The sequence below is a fragment of the Stylophora pistillata genome, chromosome 6 (assembly GCF_964205215.1).
Source record: "Stylophora pistillata chromosome 6, jaStyPist1.2, whole genome shotgun sequence".
Taxonomy (NCBI): domain Eukaryota; kingdom Metazoa; phylum Cnidaria; class Anthozoa; order Scleractinia; family Pocilloporidae; genus Stylophora; species Stylophora pistillata.
The window spans coordinates 32,993,349-33,012,521 of NC_142524.1; the positions used below are offsets into that span (position 1 = coordinate 32,993,349).

The 19,173-nt window shown below is 40.4% G+C and overlaps 2 protein-coding genes across 3 annotated transcripts; both read right to left on the bottom strand.

Annotated features, from left to right (window-relative positions):
* Positions 1 to 1,530: 1,530 nt before the first annotated feature.
* On the bottom strand, positions 1,531 to 6,168 carry LOC111318821 (uncharacterized). Of its 2 annotated transcripts, XR_002693669.2 has the most exons (4): positions 5,384 to 6,168; positions 3,540 to 3,887; positions 3,048 to 3,127; positions 1,531 to 2,862 (listed from the first exon to the last, which is right to left on the bottom strand). XR_002693669.2 is itself a non-coding variant. In XM_022921689.2 (3 exons), the coding sequence occupies exons 1-2, from the start codon at positions 6,063 to 6,065 to the stop codon at positions 3,577 to 3,579; spliced, it is 993 nt and encodes a 330-aa protein (XP_022777424.1). In that variant the 5' UTR covers positions 6,066 to 6,168; the 3' UTR covers positions 1,531 to 3,127; positions 3,540 to 3,576. The 2 variants fall into 2 exon arrangements, 1 of the variants encoding a protein (XP_022777424.1); XM_022921689.2 differs by having other exon boundaries at positions 1,531 to 3,127.
* Positions 6,169 to 16,008: 9,840 nt separating this feature from the next.
* LOC111324965 (uncharacterized) lies at positions 16,009 to 18,928 on the bottom strand. Its single transcript, XM_022928629.2, has 2 exons — positions 17,992 to 18,928; positions 16,009 to 17,780 (listed from the first exon to the last, which is right to left on the bottom strand). The coding sequence occupies exons 1-2, from the start codon at positions 18,683 to 18,685 to the stop codon at positions 17,473 to 17,475; spliced, it is 1,002 nt and encodes a 333-aa protein (XP_022784364.2). The 5' UTR covers positions 18,686 to 18,928; the 3' UTR covers positions 16,009 to 17,472.
* Positions 18,929 to 19,173: the final 245 nt, after the last annotated feature.

A 19,173-nucleotide genomic window follows, 5' to 3' on the forward strand; every position in this document is an offset into this window, starting at 1 on the left:
ATCACTACATAAACGACGAAGTCTTAGAAACTGAGAAAAAGGAATGGAATTGTTAACGTGAGATGGATGCGAAGACGAATATAACAAGTAATTATGCGAGTCTGTAGGTTTGTAATACACACTAGTGCATAAACCGTTGCCTTCAATGGAAACCTGTTTCTGTCGTTAAAGCGGGTTACCACCACGCCCAACTTATTGATCGACATTCAGCACTACAAACGTCGCATAAGGAAGATTCCGACCGCATTCCATTTACTCTCACGTTTGACCCTCACAACCACTCAGTTAAATCCATCATTCTTAAAAACTTTAAATTACTTCAAAACGATCCAGAGACTAGCACTATCTTTTCGCAGCCCCCGCTCATTTCATTCAAACGCGACAAAAACATAGGCAATTTTTTTTCAGACTAATGACCAACCAGGCACTTTTAAATGCGCTCGTGCACGATGCAAAACGTGTCCTTTCATTCACAACACCGATAAAATATCGGGACCTAAACGATCCATTAAAATCACCGATACCTTCACGTGCACCTCCGCCAATGTAATCTATTGCATAACTTGCACTTTTTGAAAAAAGATATACATCGGCGCTGAACAGGCATAAGACTAGGTGACCGATTCCGAGAACACCTTCGAGACGTGGAAAGGAATGACAAGGACACATCGAAACCAGTCGCTGGACATTTTGATTTACCTAATCATTCTAAGCAACATATCATTATATCAACATATTGCAATCTGCGGTCTTTCCTTACACTTAGGTAGCACGGAAAGCCGTAAAACTCTTGAACAAAAGCTCATCTTTCAAACCGGCAGTCTAAATCCCACAGGGATCAACGAACGCTTTTCATTCCACTAATTTATTCGTGTTTTTCTCGTTGCCATGTTCCCACCAATAACGTAGCTCCATTTTCTGCCTTTAAAAGCACACACAACCCACAAGTCCTCTATTCGCTCCGACGAAGGGCTAACGCTCGAAACGTCAGCTTTTGTAATCGTTACGGTTGCCAATTTACCATTTCAACTTTGTTGATATATCCTGTATAATACGGATAATAATAGGAAGAAACGCGTGAAGTGTAATGTATTATATTACTAAGCGTTGTTGCTGTTTAATGTGTGTTTAAGTTGTAATTTCTACGGTTTTCCGTTTACAGGGTCTTCGGTCTTCGTTCTCGAGGGTATTCGTTTTCGTAACACCCATCGTGTCACGAAAAAGCTGAATTCAACCGGTACCTTGCTTTATCACAAGACGAAAAACCCCAGTAAACTGAAATTTTGTAAAAAGTTAACTCTTAAACTGTTCTAATAACGAACTAAACCAAAATCTCTTAAGGATGGCGACGTTACGTAAATATCAAGAAATTCCAATGAGAAGACAATGGTAAGGTTTGTCTTTGGAAACGTAACACACGGGAATCAACAAATTTGTACATAAGCATTTCATCTCGACAAAAATGTTATGGTTTCTGAAGCAAGCTTTAAGATTTCGTTCGTAAAGCAAGAACTGCTCGAGACATCCCTGTCAACTTTGATTCAAATGTTTTATTTACTCATTTCTACATTTCCTTATCTGACTGAGTATGATTTTGTAACGCTCCACACCGTATCCTGTATGAATAAACAAGATGCCTGCTATTGGTGTTGTGTCAGGTTAATCCTTAGGATTCATTACAAAGTAATTTTCATTCGTTTCAGCGTCAGTTAGAGAATTACGCTTGATTAACGGCGCACCTGTATAGAAATCGTGGGGTCTACTTTTACGCGTAAGTACAAATTTTCCCAGTTGGGGGAAGGGTGGGGGGCGGGGGGAAGAGTGAAAAGAGATCAATGAGAGTTTTGCGTCGAGGTTGTATCGTTAGTACAGAATATTTGTTGGTATAATCTTGAAATAAAACATGTATGTTTACAAAGAACGTGTTAAATCGAGAGGATACTAAGTACCTATTAACTTTGTGGCAGGGTCAGACGGGAAAATGGCTTGGCTTGAGATTCATGTGGGGCCCATACGTCATGACTGAGACCCAGATATTTTACCTTCCGGCCTGACATGACTCAGTCCAAGAGTAATGCCGGGCCGACCAACACCGTATTACAACAAAATGATGCATGTAAAATAAACCTTGCAACAAAATGATGCATGTAAAATAAACCTTGCAACAAAATGATGCATGTAAAATAAACCTTGCAACAAAATGATGCATGTAAAATAAACCTTGCAACAAAATGATGCATGTAAAATAAACCTTGCAACAAAATGATGCATGTAAAATAAACCTTGCAACAAAATGATGCATGTAAAATAAACCTTGCAACAAAATGATGCATGTAAAATAAACCTTGCAACAAAATGATGCATGTAAAATAAACCTTGCAACAAAATGATGCATGTAAAATAAACCTTGCAACAAAATGATGCATGTAAAATAAACCTTGCAACAAAATGATGCATGTAAAATAAACCTTGCAACAAAATGATGCATGTAAAATAAACCTTGCAACAAAATGATGCATGTAAAATAAACCTTGCAACAAAATGATGCATGTAAAATAAACCTTGCAACAAAATGATGCATGTAAAATAAACCTTGCAGTTCCCATCGACAGCAGTCAGGTTGTAAGACTTGTTAATGTATTTCACGCGAGGGATGACTGAATAGATTTTTTTAAAGCTAAGATCTAAAAGGGGCTATCGAGAAATAATTATTTCAGACCTTATGCCTTAACTAATACAAAATGACTAACAAACAAACAGTCACTAATTTCTAAATTTCTATATCAAAAGGGATGCATGTCACTTCCAGTTTCCAGGCCAACATGCACCTGGAGTTGGCGAGTCTAAGTCTGCGGTTCAGTTCTAAAAAAGAGAAAGTTACATTAGATACGTACAGCCATAGTTCAAAATAAACGAAAATAAGAATGGTGATCATTTGGAGTCTATTTTAAAACTATACTGTCCGATCAATTGAAAAACACAATCACAGAAATGAAGTAAAATGAACTATATACTCCGGATATCTTGTCCTTGTAATTAAACCTTACATTTTCATTAAGAATTCATTTTCATTGGGCCATAATCAATGCGTGCTCCCAAGGACACGGCACTCTTTAACAGTTTTCAACTACGAAAAAAAAAAAAAAAGGTTAGAGTTACCACCAAAAGAAGGAAACTTCGTTTAAATCTTCAAAAACGACATCCATGACACCTAAACTTTGGTGCAGATTGGCCTGGCCACATGAACGACTAAATAAATTCGATGTCAGTCTCAAACGCTGCACTTTGGTTCAAATAGATATGATAGCAACAGTGCGGTGACGCAATTTGTGAGTTGACCCTTTCTTCGGTGATTGTTAGCTTATCAAGCGAGAAGAGGAGGGGGAGTGGTGCAGTGATTAGTTGGTCACGTGAAGATTGAGGCGAAATAGTTCCCTATTAGCTCGCGAGACGGTAAAATATAAAACTGGTACGCTGATCTCTAAGTGATGATTATAAAACCGTCACATAAATTACAACTCAGAGGACATTTTACTAACCTTGTGGTCTCTGACGTGGGAAAGAATATTTGGTCTGTCATCTGTGAAGTTCAAACACTTCGTAATCTGTCACAATAAAATTTTTTACTCCCGCCTGGAATGTGTAAGCATTCTGTCCTGTGGGACACTGATAACTGCAGCCGAGGTAGGTATAACTTGATGTATTGTTATTTGCATTTCCTGATATATGTAAGTCAGGCCCTCCACCAAAAGTAGGTCCATAGCTTGGTTCACAGTAGATGGAGTACTCGTGTTCCTGAAAGAGCGGCATTTTAGTTGGACCCAGTCCATGAGGGTTGACTATGCTGAACAGGAATGCTTGTGAGCATCTTACCCATTCGCTGAAACCTGTTTGTAAGTCAGTGATAACGCTTCAGAATTGATATTTGCATCATAAAACAGTAATAATATACTTATGAATTTTCGTCATGATAAATCAAGACATCCGCTAAAAAAGTAGCTATGTCACAATTGTGTTATTGGTTTCCCAGAGGCATCTCTCCCGTTCAGTTTTGGCCAGAAGGGAAGTAAACTGTTCATGTCTTCAAGAGTCCTTAACTGCTGTGAATGCGACCTTGACAGGATGCGGTGGTGCGGATCCGCATAATTCGCCTACTTCCGTATCCTCCGCATCCTTGGGGCATTTTTTCGCATAAAACTAGAAAATTTCTATATATAAATTAGAAAGCAAACTGCTTACCATCCTCAGAAGAAAAATAGCGAAAAGATTCATCATTTTGAAGAAGTTATTCACCCAAAACAGCGATGAAAACACGCCTTTCGTTCGTAAACAATTTAAAACCGTTTGGCGTTCCATGCATCTTCTGGTGATGGGCCTGGGTTCTAATTTTGTTTTTCAAAATAGTATTAAAATACTGATTTTCGGTGTCCAGTTTTCCTCGTCCGATTTAATGGCTGGTTACTAAGCTTCGGACTAGCTTGAACGAAGACATACCTGTCCACGAAAGGCAGCAAAAGGTCAAACATGTCATAAAGGACTAAAATTCTTGGTAAGACGCGAACGTGTATTTTATACGTTGGAAAAAGCCAAGGGAACAGCTTTATTAATTTTTAGAAATCTCCGCATAATCTGGCGTCTTTTCCGCATAATCGTCACTTTGTTCCGCATAATATTGCCGAAAATTTCTGCATAATTTTCCATTGTTTCCCGCACCCTATCAAATGGTCTGTGTGAAGTGTTGACAAAAGTGGTGATTTGCATAGCTTAACATTTGTTCACACGAACGATCCTTTAATTATCGATTGGACGCCCTCAGATAAGACACTCTGACTAAACGAGCAGTAAACTCAAGAAATTGAGCCATTTTACATATTCTTGCTGTGTTCATGCACAAATCAAACTCACTGGGTAACATGACCCTTCTAGGTCGATCCTCCTGTGCTTAATAGACAGCTCTGTGTTTATAAAACTGATATGTTGTAACTTGTTTACTCTAACCCTCAATAAAACATAAAAATAACGCGCTAACCCTTAACTAGGCATAGTGCACCTTTAAAAATCGTTTAGAACGAGTTCTTGACAGTTATACTTCGTCTTGTTACTTTATCATTCGCAATGCGTGTCAATATTTCAAACATTTTGAAGATAATTTGTTGTACTAAATCCGGTTATATTTCATTTTCATTTCCTCGACATTCAATCTTCTGCAAAGATCCTTGGCCGCATTTTTCTCCGTTGTTCACTTATCATTGTCTATTTCCGCTTTTTTGTCATCCTGCAAACATTTGTCTTATCCTTCAAATTGAAATTTATTTCTAACGCCGATAAACGCGACCGGAAATACCACTACTTAACCTTGTAACGATTAACCAATGATACTCACTGTTCCACGACTTTTCAGTGAATCCTCCAAAAATGTTGCTTCCACTCTTCACAATGGTGACAGTGGGCCCTTTATTGTCACATTTGGAGTGGAAGGTTTGGGCTGCAAAGCTATCTCGAGAAGCTCGCATCAGAAGCTGCCACTTGCCTTCTTGTGGAGGCAACCAACCTCTCAACACATTACGGTGCTCTTCATCCGTCAGAATTACTGATTCTTCGAAATTCATCGGCGTTTTAGGCACTAACTCATCCAATATCCCTTGGATCTGGTAGAACTCAGCTTCTTCCGCAAGTTCCTTTCGAAATGTCGCTCCATCCGGCAAAGTTAATTTTCCTGTACGAAGATAATTGAGTATGAACCGGAAATGTTTCCCATCTCGGTCGATAAAGAAAGCTCCGTCTTCTGATGGTTTAACCTCGAACTTCCCAGAGAACATGGCAGCTAACATCGAGTCTGAATCTTTTGTCAATGTTTGAAGACTTGTCGTAAAACGGCGGCCGCCAACATTGAGGTTAACAGTCGACGAGAGATGAACGTGCTCTATTTTTTTCGACATGGCGTCGATGGCTTTCTGCTCGTGGCGAAGCCTTGTTGCTTCTCGTTCTAATACCTCACAAGCTTCTCTGATTTGATTTCCAGCGTCTTCAAGAACTTGATTGCCAGTTGAATTATCTTCCATCATAATTGTTCCCACTTTAACTTCTTCTAAGTGCCAATAAATACTGAAATGTTAGTCCTAAGTAGCAAGCCCAGTTCAACATGCATGGGAACGAAAGCGTGGTCGCTCAAAAAAAATTAGTCATGCGTTACTTGCGATAGCGTGTCACGTTTGGAGCTTTTAAATTTATCTAAGAATGTGATCACCGCCAGCGTTCTCATCTTAAAACTCACTGGTGCGAAGAGCACAATGAAAGAACACTTTCAAAGCATGCCGTCAGTAAATTTGATTGACTTGATTCATATGTTATTTATTAAAGAACTGCCCCCGTCAGTTATCGTCCAAAGTGATCAAATCCGTATGAAAACTGTCCAAACTATGAACCATGAATGGTAGCATTATGTTAGTCTGATATTTTGCCCCTTCGCACGACCTCAATAAATATTTTCTAGATGACTGTGTTTGAGAAAACATCGAGAAGTCAAACAGCGGTTGTTAGGGACAGTTTGCCCCTCCGATCCCCCCTTGTGCGGATCACGTGATTTTTGCTACCATGTGCTCGAAAAATTGTGTTGCGCGCTGTTTTATGTGTAGGCGAAAGTTTGTTTCTTCGATCATCTTTTACCTTTTGATATTGACGTTTTATTTAAGCCTGGAGATGCCCAAAAATATGTGAGTCGTCGCTTTTGTGTTGTTAATTTTCTTTTCGTAATTCGATATTTGTTTCGGTTTCGAGTCTCTAGCTTTCTGCTTTATATAATTTACAGCTGTACCGACTAACAGAAGATCGCGCACCAGATTAAAACATCTTCAGTGCACAATTTAGTCTGTGATTGTCTTCAACAGCCGTCATTTCTAGGTTAGCATCACCAATTATTTCTTATGTCCGCCATTTGAATCAGAATTAGTGTAAGCAGCATTCGCCTGATGAGTTAAATAGCTTCATGAATTGAAAACTTTATTCTTGCAGCAAGAATCGTAATTAAAGTCTGACAATCCATTTGACCACAATCCGACAAGTCAATTGTATGTTAATCAAGTTCCCTAAAGAACGACCTGGCAAACCCTATTTGTTATCATTATTATTATTATTATTATTATTATTATACGCAGTTTATTGAACTTCAGCATGCCAGGAAAAGAAAGTTTCACAAGGCGCACAGCGTAACCTAGGAAACTACACATCGTCGCACTTATAAAAAATATAAAAACCTATTTGCACGCATGGAAAATTATTAAAATACAACTGATACTAATGTAACATCGCTAATTTACAATCAATTATTAATATACATAACACCAACTAGGTCACGTTCTGTTACTGTCAAACTTATAAATTAAATTCTCTAAATAAATCAATTAATCTTCTAATATACGGAACTCAATATTTAAATTTCCTCCAATGTTTGAAAATACCCTTCAAGTTAATAACCATACGTGGGAATAAACTTCATGCTTATATAATGTTCTTATAATGTTCAACCTTTCAAAAGTTTCTTTTGTAGTTTTACTGTTCATGTTATGATCTTAACGTACTTGAAACTACAGACTTCTTCTTCATGTTTTGTAGCACATCTTTTGTCTTTTTTCCCAACAACTTCCGTAATCCTTCTTCCATAGTCCTTGACCAACCTCCAAGCACGTCCATATAATATTGTGCTGCTGGACTGTACATCCAGGGTACCGTTCTTGTTAACCACCTCCCGGGTTAGCTCAATTGGTTAGGGCGCCGGATTGTGTAGTGCGGGAGGTCTAGGATTCGAGCCCCGGCCGGACCAGTACTCATGGTCTTAGAATAACTGAGGAGAGTTTGCTACCTTTTTACAATATCAAGAAATGGATAGATATTCTAGTCTTGTCGGATAAGGACGAATAAACCGTAGGCCCCGTCTCCTGCAGAGTTAGGGGTAGGAGACGTTAATTTCCCACGCACGAGATTACTGTGTGGTGGATGTCCTTCCCTGGGGTGGGACGGGTGGGAAGGTGAGATCGTTACATGGACTGATAATGCTTACGTCTCTTCATCTTTCTTTCCTCTGTTCTTAATCCATGGACAACTCATCTCCAAGACTGCTACTTCCTTACTTTTATGGTTCACTATCTTTGCATCGATTCTGTTAGCTTGCAGTTCCCGGTTCTCCCCATAAGTTGGTATGTCCCACAATGCTTGGACATACCCGCCTCCCGGTTAGCTCAATTGGTTAGAGCGCCGGATTGTGTTGTGCGGGAGGTCGAGGGTTCGAGCCCCGGTCGGACCAATACTCATGGTCTTAAAATAAGTGAGGAGAATTTGCTACCTTTCTATAATCAAAAAATGGATAGATATTCTAGTCTTCTCGGATAAGGACGAATAAACCGTAGGCCCCGTCTCCTGCAGGGTTAGGGGTAGGAGACGTTAATTTCCCACGCACGAGATTACTGTGTGGTGGATGTCCTCCCTTGGGTGGGATGGGTGAGTGTTGGCCCTGAAAAGCCCCTATGGGGAGTGGTCAATTAACCTATGTATGTATGTATGTATGTATCCTCCGAGACGTATTCTGGTTTATGCTTGATTGGCGAATACCATGCAGGAAGGAGGACTTTCGATCAGTTGTAGCTCTCGCAGCAACTCAAAATATAGTACTTTCAGCGTATTGTTGTGTCTTGCCAAGTACTTCTTTTGGGCGAGGGCTGAACATCCCGATAATACGTGAGCTAAGCTTTCCGGTGCCTTATTGCACATACGACAGATAAATAAATAAATAAATAAATAAAATAAATAGCTTTATTGGTACAGTACATCCAATCAAAATGGGTCTTCCATACCAATCACAATAAAATGTAATATAAACAATATAAACATTTAAAAGTGATAAGAACTTACATTACCGTGTTATTAAAAACTTAAGATACATAATTCATTATAACACCTATTGAAAGTCAATGGCTTAAAAATTGGTCAAGGGCACGTCCTTTAATGGCATTCTTAAAAACATTAAATGACCCCATGTTTGTTAAACTTTCTGGAAGATCATTCTAGAGCTGAGCAGCCCTATATGAGAAGGATCGCTGACCTGTTGCCGATCTAAAAAATGGTATATTAAGCTTATCTTTATTCCTAGTATTTTTGTATGCACCTGGCTTCTTGTCGTGAACTTATTACACAAGGTAGGTGGGGCTAATCCCTTTATACATTTAAAAGCCATTAAAGTGTCTCTAACTTCCAGTTGTTTAACCACCGGCAACCAGTGAAGTTCTTTTAGTATCGGCGTAATGTGGTCATACTTCCTTGCGCCAGTCACGATCCGTGCAGCAAAATTCTGAACTTTTTGAAGCCTAGTAATGTTCTTTTTTGTTGTACTAGCCCACATGGATAAACAGAAGAAAAGCTTGCTGAAGACTAGTGAATTTATCATGGTTATAAGCGTAGACCTATGGAACAGATGTTTCACACGATTGATTTGACACAGGCTTCCTATACACTTAGATACAACTTCGGTCACATGTTCGTCAAAACTGAGGTGAGAGTCCACGATGACCCCCAAACCTTTTGCAGAACAAGACGGTCGTATCTCTTTGCTGAGTAGCGTAACTCCAAAGCCCTACGGCACGCGAGCTAACATCTGAGGGGTTCCAAGAAGCAATAGCTTAGTCTTGTCTGGATTAATCAGCAAGCTGTGTGTACAACACCAGGCGGCAATCCGCTGCAAATCCTCGGACACATGTTCCACAGTCATGGCTGTCTCCTGGACAGGAAACGAGAGATAGATCTGGGAATCATCCACGTAACTCTTTAGCGAGCACAGGTTAGGGACAGCTGGGAGATCGTTAATATAGATATTAAAAAGGGCCGGTCCCAAGATCGACCATTGAGGTACACCGTAAGCTACATGGCGCGGACCTGACACCTCACATCCAATTCTCACCCGCTGGTTCCTGTCCGTTAAATAGCTTCTAAACCATTCCATGGCCTGCATAGATACGCTCAGTTCTAGAAGTTTACGTAAAAGGATCCCATGCTCGATGCTGTCAAAAGCCTTCGACAAGTCTAACAGAACCAACGCTGTGACTTGTTGCTGATCTATTGCTTCGAGAATCATATCAGACAGGAAAGTATGAAGTTTTTCTGTCGAGTGCTTCTTCTTGTTTCCATTTTGATGTTCAGTTAAACAGTTCTGACATGTTGTATACTCTGTTAACTGATTGAGAGCTGCCCGTTCACAAATCTTAGACAGAGCGGGTGGCAGAAATACTGGCCGGTTGTTATTGGCAACTTCATGATCCCCTTCCTTTAATATTGCATGGTATTACTACGGATTCTTTCCAAGTAGATGGAAAAACCGATGTTAAAAGTTATCTGTTTATAAGCTCTGTCAGGACTGGAAGTATAACCGGTAGGGCATCTTTGATCACACTCATGTGTAACTTATCCATTCCTGGTGCCCTGTTTGAAGGAAAAGACACGATGATCTTGCGTACTTCAAAGGTAGGGACTGCGCGGAATCGGAATTCTTCTAGTTGGAATATGGTCTTAGCTGAGGTGGCCTTATACGCTGGAAGAGCGTTAACTGAAGCAAGCTTCGCAGATTCAGCTGCAGCTCTCGCTCCCACAGAAGTAAAGAACTCGTTGAACTCGTTGGCCAGTTCTGTCACATCCCTTGAATACACAGGTCTCGATTTCTCTTTCGTCTGGATAAAGTTTCGTATCACCTTCCACATGGCACTTCTACTTTGATTGTCATTGATCTCCTTTTGAACATAGCTCCTCTCAGCATCTCACATGTACAGCCTTCTCTTAACCTCATTACGACACCGACGGTAATGTTCCCAGTCTATAGCAGCGCCCGACTCACAAGCAACTTTGTGTACTTGATCTCTCTCATCCATCAACTTCTTGATCTCTTGATCTAGAAATGGACATTGCCGATTTCTGACTTTCCTTTCCTGACAGGCGCTTGACGTTCCAGGATTTCCAAAAATTTTCCATTAAAATGTTCTACTTTCTCACCAGCATCATCAATCAAAGCATTTTCATACCATTAGACTCGGGCGAGGTCATTCACAAAGTTTTCAGAGTCGTAGTTCTTACACTGGCTTCTAGATATAACATAAGTAGGCAGTGGTTTCGGCGCCTTGAGATTCAACACCACGCATACCAGAAAAGGATCAGTAATGTGTGTTTCAACCACACCACAATCGGTAACAAGGGAAGTCATGGTGACATCAATCAGAATCTCGGATATTGTAGTTACTCTTGTAGGTCCTGTTATAAGTTGCTTCATATTTAAGCTGCTACACAAGACATTTAGCGCTCTCGATTCATAGGAGCTCGTAAGCAGATCACAGTTGAGGTCTCTAACTACCAAAACGACCTTTCCGTAGGTAAGGGCTTGCAAATACTGATCCATAAAATCGTCAACTAAACATGAGAGCGGACAGTCAGGAGTTCTATAGGTGACACAACAAGAATGATTTCAATTTCTTGTGTTGAACTTGTATCCATAACTGATGAAAGCCAGAATCTGAAATTCGAGAAAGATCTTTAAGGATTTTGCTTTTGAGAGATCTCTCCGTACATAAACACAGACACCACCGGCACGATGTTTAGGGCGGTCAAGCCTAATCGGTTTGTATCCCTCAATCTCAACTTCAGCGTTCGTAACAGAGGAATTTAGCCAAGATTCGGAAACCGCCAAAATTCCATACTCTTTTTCAGCCATTAAATTCATCACTTGTACTAGGTGGTTTCTGTCCTTGATCGATTGTGCATTGAGGTGAGCCACACTGACTTTTGACTTCTGAAAGGCTTGAGTACGTGGCGTGACCAATGCGTGATACTGCGTCACAGCTGTTGCTGGACTGCTATTATTATTCATAATTGCAGTTGGTAATATGTTAATGAGATTACTTGGATTACTTCGCTGAAAGAATTAAGAATTTGATGTATTAAAACTCCGTCTTCCATTGACAATATCAATCCGCCTTTTATCCTTAAGCAGGCTTTGGCTTCTGCCCCCTCGGTGGCCTCTTCTTGGTGCCAACAAGTCCAGAAACTTCAAACGTGCCCAAATGTCACTTGAAATCTGCCATACGAGTGAACCGCGACATAAGTTGTTCCAAATTTTCCAAAAATTCCGGATATTCAGTAGAAAATTTCTGGAATAAAACATCCTGTCAACTGCCGATGAAGTTTATCGTCTGTATGGTGATAACGTTCGGTGAATAATCCCACGCAAATGGCATCACAGTCAAGTAACGGGACATGTTACTTGACTGTGATGTCTTAATCTTCTTAACTTGGTATAACTTCGTTGATAGAAGCTGTTCATACACTTCATACGTGCCGGCCACAACATACGTTGGGCATGGCGTCCAATCGCTTAACCATGAAAAGCAGTTCTTAGTGCATACGCTATCATCATTCCATTGCTGTATGCAACTTTCCTTGCCATGCTTCGTCACGTACTATCTTCAACAACTGTTCTTCATACTTTGATCTCAGCAGCTGCTTTGCCTTTGTCGCAGTCACCTCCTCTCCAGCAGCTTCACATAACGTTGGTTCCGGGTATACAAGCCTCAACGTCAGTCCAAGTTTTTCACTATACCTCAGGGCCTCAGTAACGAGTGACTGATATCCCAACGCAGCAGCGCGCCCTTCAAACTCTCTTACCGTTTTCATACTAGGGTCGCTGTTTGAGTACAGATTTATTACTGCCTTAATCTTCGTGATCTTATATTCTCCCTCTACGGACTGCAGGCCACGTCCACCTTTCTTCCTCGACACGTACTATAAAGCGGTCGATGACGCTGGGTGTTTATTATTATTATTATTATTATTGGGTGTTTATTATTATTATTATTATTATTATTTTTGTTTCATCCAGCTCTTTTCAAACGGTGAAGCGAGTGGATAAATGATAGAAGTTTGTAGATAAATGGTTCGTTTATATCTCTTCTACAGACTTATTCTCTAGGGAAATGGATCTTAAAGCTCCTGGCATCCACTAAAAATAAAAGTGATGAATGTACCTTGTATTTCCAATGGCGGATCTAGGGTAGTGGCCCGAGGGGCCCAGGCCCCCTCTTTACTTTGGGTAAAAAGTAAACACATAGGGAAGAAAAGCCAGCAACTTCACAGCTCGCTAAGATCTTCGAGGGATTTACCTACTCGTCCTTGCTCTCCCAAGTTCAAGATCAGCTTGACGACAAGCAATTTGCGGTTGCTCGTAAATCTAGTACTCACGCACTGGTATACTTCATGCACGTCATCCTCGAATCACTCGACAGAGAGGGCATGTACGCCAGGATTCTGTTTACCGATTTTAGTAAGGGGTTCGATCTCGTCGACCACAGGGCTTTACTGCATGAGTTGGAGGTGCTTGGTGTTCATGAAGCCCTTGTCCGTTGGGTTTGCGCCTTTTTGGTTGGCCGGCTGCAACGTGTTAGGATTAATAGTCAACTGTCCTCGGCCATCTCGCCTCGTGGTGGCATCCCACAAGGTACGCGCTTGGCTCCTCCTCTCTTCGCTATACTTGTGAATAGGCTGGCCAGTGAATGGTGTACTCGTCTAAGTACGTTGATGACCTTACCCTCTTGGAACTTATTCCCAGGAACTCTAATAGCCATTTGCCCGTCATCGCATCTAAGTACTCCCAGGAACGCAATCTGAAACTAAACCCTAAGAAGTGTAAAGAGATGGTTGTTGGCCTTCTCCAGTATAAATCAACATGTTCCAGTCCTCTACTAATAGGGGGCGCCCTAATCGAAAGGGTATCCCAGTACAAACTGCTGGGGGTCATAGTTTCTGATGACCTTTCATGGAACGCACGTTGTGAGTATATATTCGATAAAGCTACCAAACGCCTCTACGGGTTGAGGATTCCTAAGTAAAGTGGACTTTCACCTTCCCAATTAGTATCTGTATATTGCAGTACGATTCGCTCTGTGCTCGAATATGCATCCCCTGTATGGGCGGCACTTCCAGCCTACTTAAGTGACTTTTTAGAACAAGTCCAGAGGAAAGCTCTTTATTTTTGGCTTCCCTGATCGTTGTTATAGCGACGCACTACATCTTGCTGACCTTGAACTTCTTAGCGATAGGTGGCAACAAGCTTGCGTGAATTTTGCCAAGTCCTGTCATGTGTCAGGAACACTTAGTAGTCTCTTTCGGGTTCCACTGGTTTATTACCACGGTTATAATTTCCGCTCACAATCGTGTATCAGGCCCCTACTGGCAAATGCAAAAGATTTAATGATTTTGTAACTGTCAAATTTCAAAATGTATGTCGCGACCGCCCCCTGTAATTCAGTTGTTACTGCAATAGGGTTGAGTAAACGATTCCTTGATTGATTGATTGAACTGGGCTCCCCCTTAGCTTAGAGCCTGGATCCGCCACCGATTACTACTTGCCACGCTTTTCTTCCGTCAGCCTAACCTCTGGAAAGTTTTCCCTATAACCCAATACTATTCTAAAACAATGCCGTAGTCCCAAAAACAATGTACTGTTTTTGCTGTTCATTGTTTTTGCTTTCTTTATCCAGGAACTGTAGGTCTAACGAAGCATGGAACTTGGCTTGCAAAATTTTCCTTACATACATTCTGTGGTATGGTTTTATACGGGAATCTTGCCCTTTAATAATAATAAAAGTCTTTATTCTATCATAAGATAAAACTACATATCTTATGTTACAATGAATATGGAAAAACTACAGAAATCTACATACATATTATGAATTAAAAAGTATGTCATTACAATAAATGGAGCTTAAATATCAACCTATTTACAAAGGTGTTCATAAAGCGCTGTGTATTAATTTTCAGGCGCGCGCAGCCTTTTTTCCTAAGATTGTGTACATATGTCTTTTGGACAGGAATGATGTCTTTCAGGGGGTGGCAATCCGTTGATTTTAGTTTCTTCAAAATGTTTCGGTCTTGTTTGTTTAAAAGGTTCTTGATAAAAACTGGAAATGAGATAAAACCGCGTTTATGACATCGGTCTAAAAAGTTTTGTGCAACCGTAAGATCGGACTCAGATGCCCCATAGACTGAAAGTGCATAGCTAAAATTAGCCAAACAATGGATATAAAAAGATGATCAATCTCTGCCTGAGAGTAATGTTCCTTTCTCAATATTCGTAGGACGTGTAAACACTTGTTTGCTTTGACAAGCTTAGTTCTTACATGCTCATCAAATTTTCCGTCACTCTGTAAAGTTACTCCTAGTAAAACGAAGCTGTTACATTGGGGAATATTATTAATTGCAGAGTAGAGTACATTATGATTTTTCTTTCTAACAACCAGCTCTTTACATTTGCAAGGGTTGCAGACCATTCTATTGTCTTTACACCATGTTAAGAACTGTCCTACTAAGTCGGCAGACGGGTCACTATTCCTAGTGATAGGCAAAAGAATAGTGGAATCATCGGCATATTTAAAAAGCACAGAGCAACCATTAAAAAATATCTCCAAATCGTTCAAAAATATACTGAACCACTGCCTGTCTACACAGATCTTCCCTAATGCCTGGAAGATCGCAAAAGTTACCCCTGTTTTTAAAGGAAACGGCAGTAGGAATGAAAAGAATAACTATAGACCGATCTCTGCGCTCCCTATTCTTTCGAAAGTGCTGGAGAAACACATCTGTGAATACCTAGTTAACTTCTTGAAAGAGAATGACTTATTCCACCCTCTCCAGTCAGGGTTTAGAGAATCGCACTCCACTGAAACTGCGCTTATTCGATTGGTAGACCAGTTACTGTTTAACCTTGACAATGATAAAGCCACTGGACTTGTTTTTATTGACTACAAGAAGGCGTTTGACCTGATTGACCATAACCTACTATTGTCAAAATTGAAGGCTCTTGGAGTGGGTGAGAGCAGTCTACCCCTGTTCCGTGACTATCTGAGTGGCAGACGCCAGTATGTGAATATAGACGGATAGCATTCTACCCAAAGGGCCTTAACATTGGGAGTCCCACAAGGCAGCATATTAGGTCCAATCTTGTTCCTTGTTTTTATTAATGATCTACCTGCAACACTTCAGCACTCCGTGGCTGATATTTATGCTGACGACACAACTATTAGCTACTCCACCCATTATACGACGGCTCCTAATGATATCTCGGTCGGCCTTCAGACGGATATTGATGAAATCTTGAATTGGTCAGCTGACAACAGAATGATCCTTAATGAAACCAAAACCAAATCTATGCTTGTCACTGGTAAACGGTTAGCCAAGAAAATGGAACAGTCCACCCTGCAGTTAAACGTTAATTCTACTGAACTTGAACAAGTGAACTCGCATAAACTATTAGGTGTCACGATTGACAGCCAGCTTACTTTCGACCAACATGTCGAAAATCTATGCACGAAGTTATCGCAGAGAATTGCCGTGCTGCGAAAAATAAGACGCTTTTTGCCCATTGATCAAAGGAAACTTTATTATAATGCTATGATCAAGCAGACAATGCTTTATGCATCAACCATATGGACATCTTGTTCTGCTGAGAATTTGCAGAAAGTCTTTAAACTTCAGAAACGCGCGGCACGTGTAATTCTGGGAGCTGACACTAAAGCGAATAGCGTACAACTGTTTAGGAAATTGGATTGGGTTCCATTCTTTCATGAGGCAAAAGTAAATAGGTCACTAATGGTGTACAAACGATTGTCTGGGGACTGTCCGCCTTATATGTCCCAAATGCTCGTAAGAAATGCAGACATAAATGAAAGATCAAGCAGACATGGACAACTAAACCTCGTCTGTCCCCGATTCAAACGGGAGCCAGAGGGAGGTAGGTCTTTCACAGTATCGACCTCATGCCTCTGGAATACCTTACCACTGGACATAGGAATGAAACCTACTATCAAATGTTTTAAGAAGGCCATGTTAGATTTTTTAAAGAATAGTTATAAACGATTAGAACATTTTATCTTATAGTTTTTATAAACTTTGTAATTTTAGATTTTTAGCTCTTGAACTTTTTCCATAATTAATTAGTTTTTAGTCTTTTTTAATAATTATTTGTAATATATTTTAAGAGGGCCATGCACTGGTTTGTCAGTTTTATACTGTTATGTGTTTTACCCTCTTTAAATAAAGTTGATTATTATTATTATTATTGATATTATTAAAAAGATACGGTCCGCTTACTCTACCTTGTGTGGTTCCTCTATTGACAGATTTCCACTGTCCTAAAAAATTATAACTAACAACACGTTGTTGTCTTGCATAGAGGAAACTATGATACCAATTGATAATGTACGGATTTAGAGGTTGCTGTTTCAGCTAGACTTAGAGGTAGCTGTTTTTTGCTTAGCTGCGGACAGAAGAATAGAATACTTCTGATGTAGAAATTAAAATAGAAATAAACCTTCTAAAAAGTTATAACCGAGAAGATCGTTCAAATCATTGTGAAGGTTAACCTGTTGGCTTTTCAAATGCTTTTGACAGTTGTCACTGGTAGATTCCAAACACTTCGTAGTCTGTCACACCAAAATTTCGAGCTCCCGTGAAGAATGTGTTCTGCTGTTCGGTGGGAAGCTGATAGGAGTTGCCGAGATTACTGTAACTTGAACCACTTTTGTTTGCGTTGTTTGATACCTGTAAGTCATGCCCTCTACCAAATGTTGGTCCATGGCAGCTGTTACAGTAAATGGCATACTGGTGATCTTTGGCGAGTGGCATTTTAATCGGATCAACTCCCTGTGGATTCACCATGCTGAACAAGAATGACTGTGAACAGTGCAGGTACTCATTCTGACCTGTTTTAGAAAAGAGACAGAAAAATGTTACTGGAATAACGTTCACATCTAAATTCCTTAAGCAGTTTTCCAGAATCGCCATGATAACATGGGAGCAAATTTTAAGAGGCGATGATGTCAAAGGGAGATTCGAATACTGCTTCCTTCCCTTCCCTCCCCACCCCCACCACACATACATCCTCCCAGTTGCAGAATTGAGCTATTTACTTACTGTTCCACGAATTTTCCGTGAAGCCTCCAAATATGTTGTCTCCACTTTTGACGATGGTAACTGTGGGTCCTTTGTTATCACATTTGGAATGAAAGGCTTGAGCTGTGAAACCATCTCGAAAACCTCGAAAAAGAAGTTGCCATTTACCGGGTTGAGGCAACCAACCGTTAAGCGTGCTTCGGTGCCTTACATTCGTCAGTATCACTGACTCTTCAAAACATTTCAGCCCTTTATACTTCAGCTCCTCCAGTAACCCTTGGATCTGGTAGAATTTTGCCTCGGCTTCGAGTTCCTTGAGAAATTTAGCATCCTCTGGTATAATCAGCTCTCCATCGCGGAGATAGTTGAGTATAAACCGGAAGTGTTCCCCATCTCGGTCGATAAAGAAAGCTCCGTCTTCGGAAGGTTTCACCTCGAACTTCCCGGAGAACATGGCAGCTAACATCGAGTCTGGATCTTTAGTCAACGTCTGAAGACTTGTCGTGAAACGGCGGCCGCCAACATTGAGGTTTATCGTCGAAGAAAGGTGGACATGGTCTATTTTCTTCGACATGGCGTCGATTGCTTCTTGCTCCTGACGAAGTCTTGTTGCTTCTCTTTGCAATACCTCACAGACCTCTTTAATTTGATTTTCAGCGTCTTTAAAAACTTGATTGTTTGGGTTACTTCCTTTTTCAATGCTTTTTTCACTCATATTCTAACAGAGGAACAACTGTTGCTCCAATGCAGCACGCGGCGGTGACAGCGAAACTTCAGACAAAAATTGTAAACTTGCATTGGTCATGTGACAAAGTGACAGTTGTCGAACCGTAACAGTCAAGAGTAACGCAATCCTTATAATAGCGTAACGAACTTGAATATCTCTTGATCACATTGCCAGTCGACACTCTCCGTACAACACGGTGACTCAATAATGATCTCTCCAAAACAGAAATTTTCTTGGCTCTCCCCCATACAGCAGTTTCTTTCTTAGACGGACTTCTGTCTCACGGACGGTTTCCTAATGATAATTGTATTTGTCCATGTACCTGGTTTTTTAGTTGTTTATTTACCTTTCCATTGGGGAAAGGGAAACCCCCAAAATTGAAGTTCATGTGAAGTCAACCTATGGATGACAGATTTTCAATGCGAACTAAAATCACAGAACGAAAATCGAGGAAAAAGGATGGCCACAAAAATTCA

Bases quoted from the DNA above. Each gene is read 5' to 3' on its own strand.
- LOC111318821 (XM_022921689.2), bottom strand. From the start codon at position 6,065: ATGATGGAAGATAATTCAACTGGCAATCAAGTTCTTGAAGACGCTGGA. The intron at 3,888-5,383 runs GTGAGTATCATT...ACTTACAAACAG, and splicing joins CACTGAAAAGTCGTGGAACA to GTTTCAGCGAATGGGTAAGA.
- LOC111324965 (XM_022928629.2), bottom strand. From the start codon at position 18,685: ATGAGTGAAAAAAGCATTGAAAAAGGAAGTAACCCAAACAATCAAGTT. The intron at 17,781-17,991 runs GTAAGTAAATAG...TTTCTAAAACAG, and splicing joins CACGGAAAATTCGTGGAACA to GTCAGAATGAGTACCTGCAC.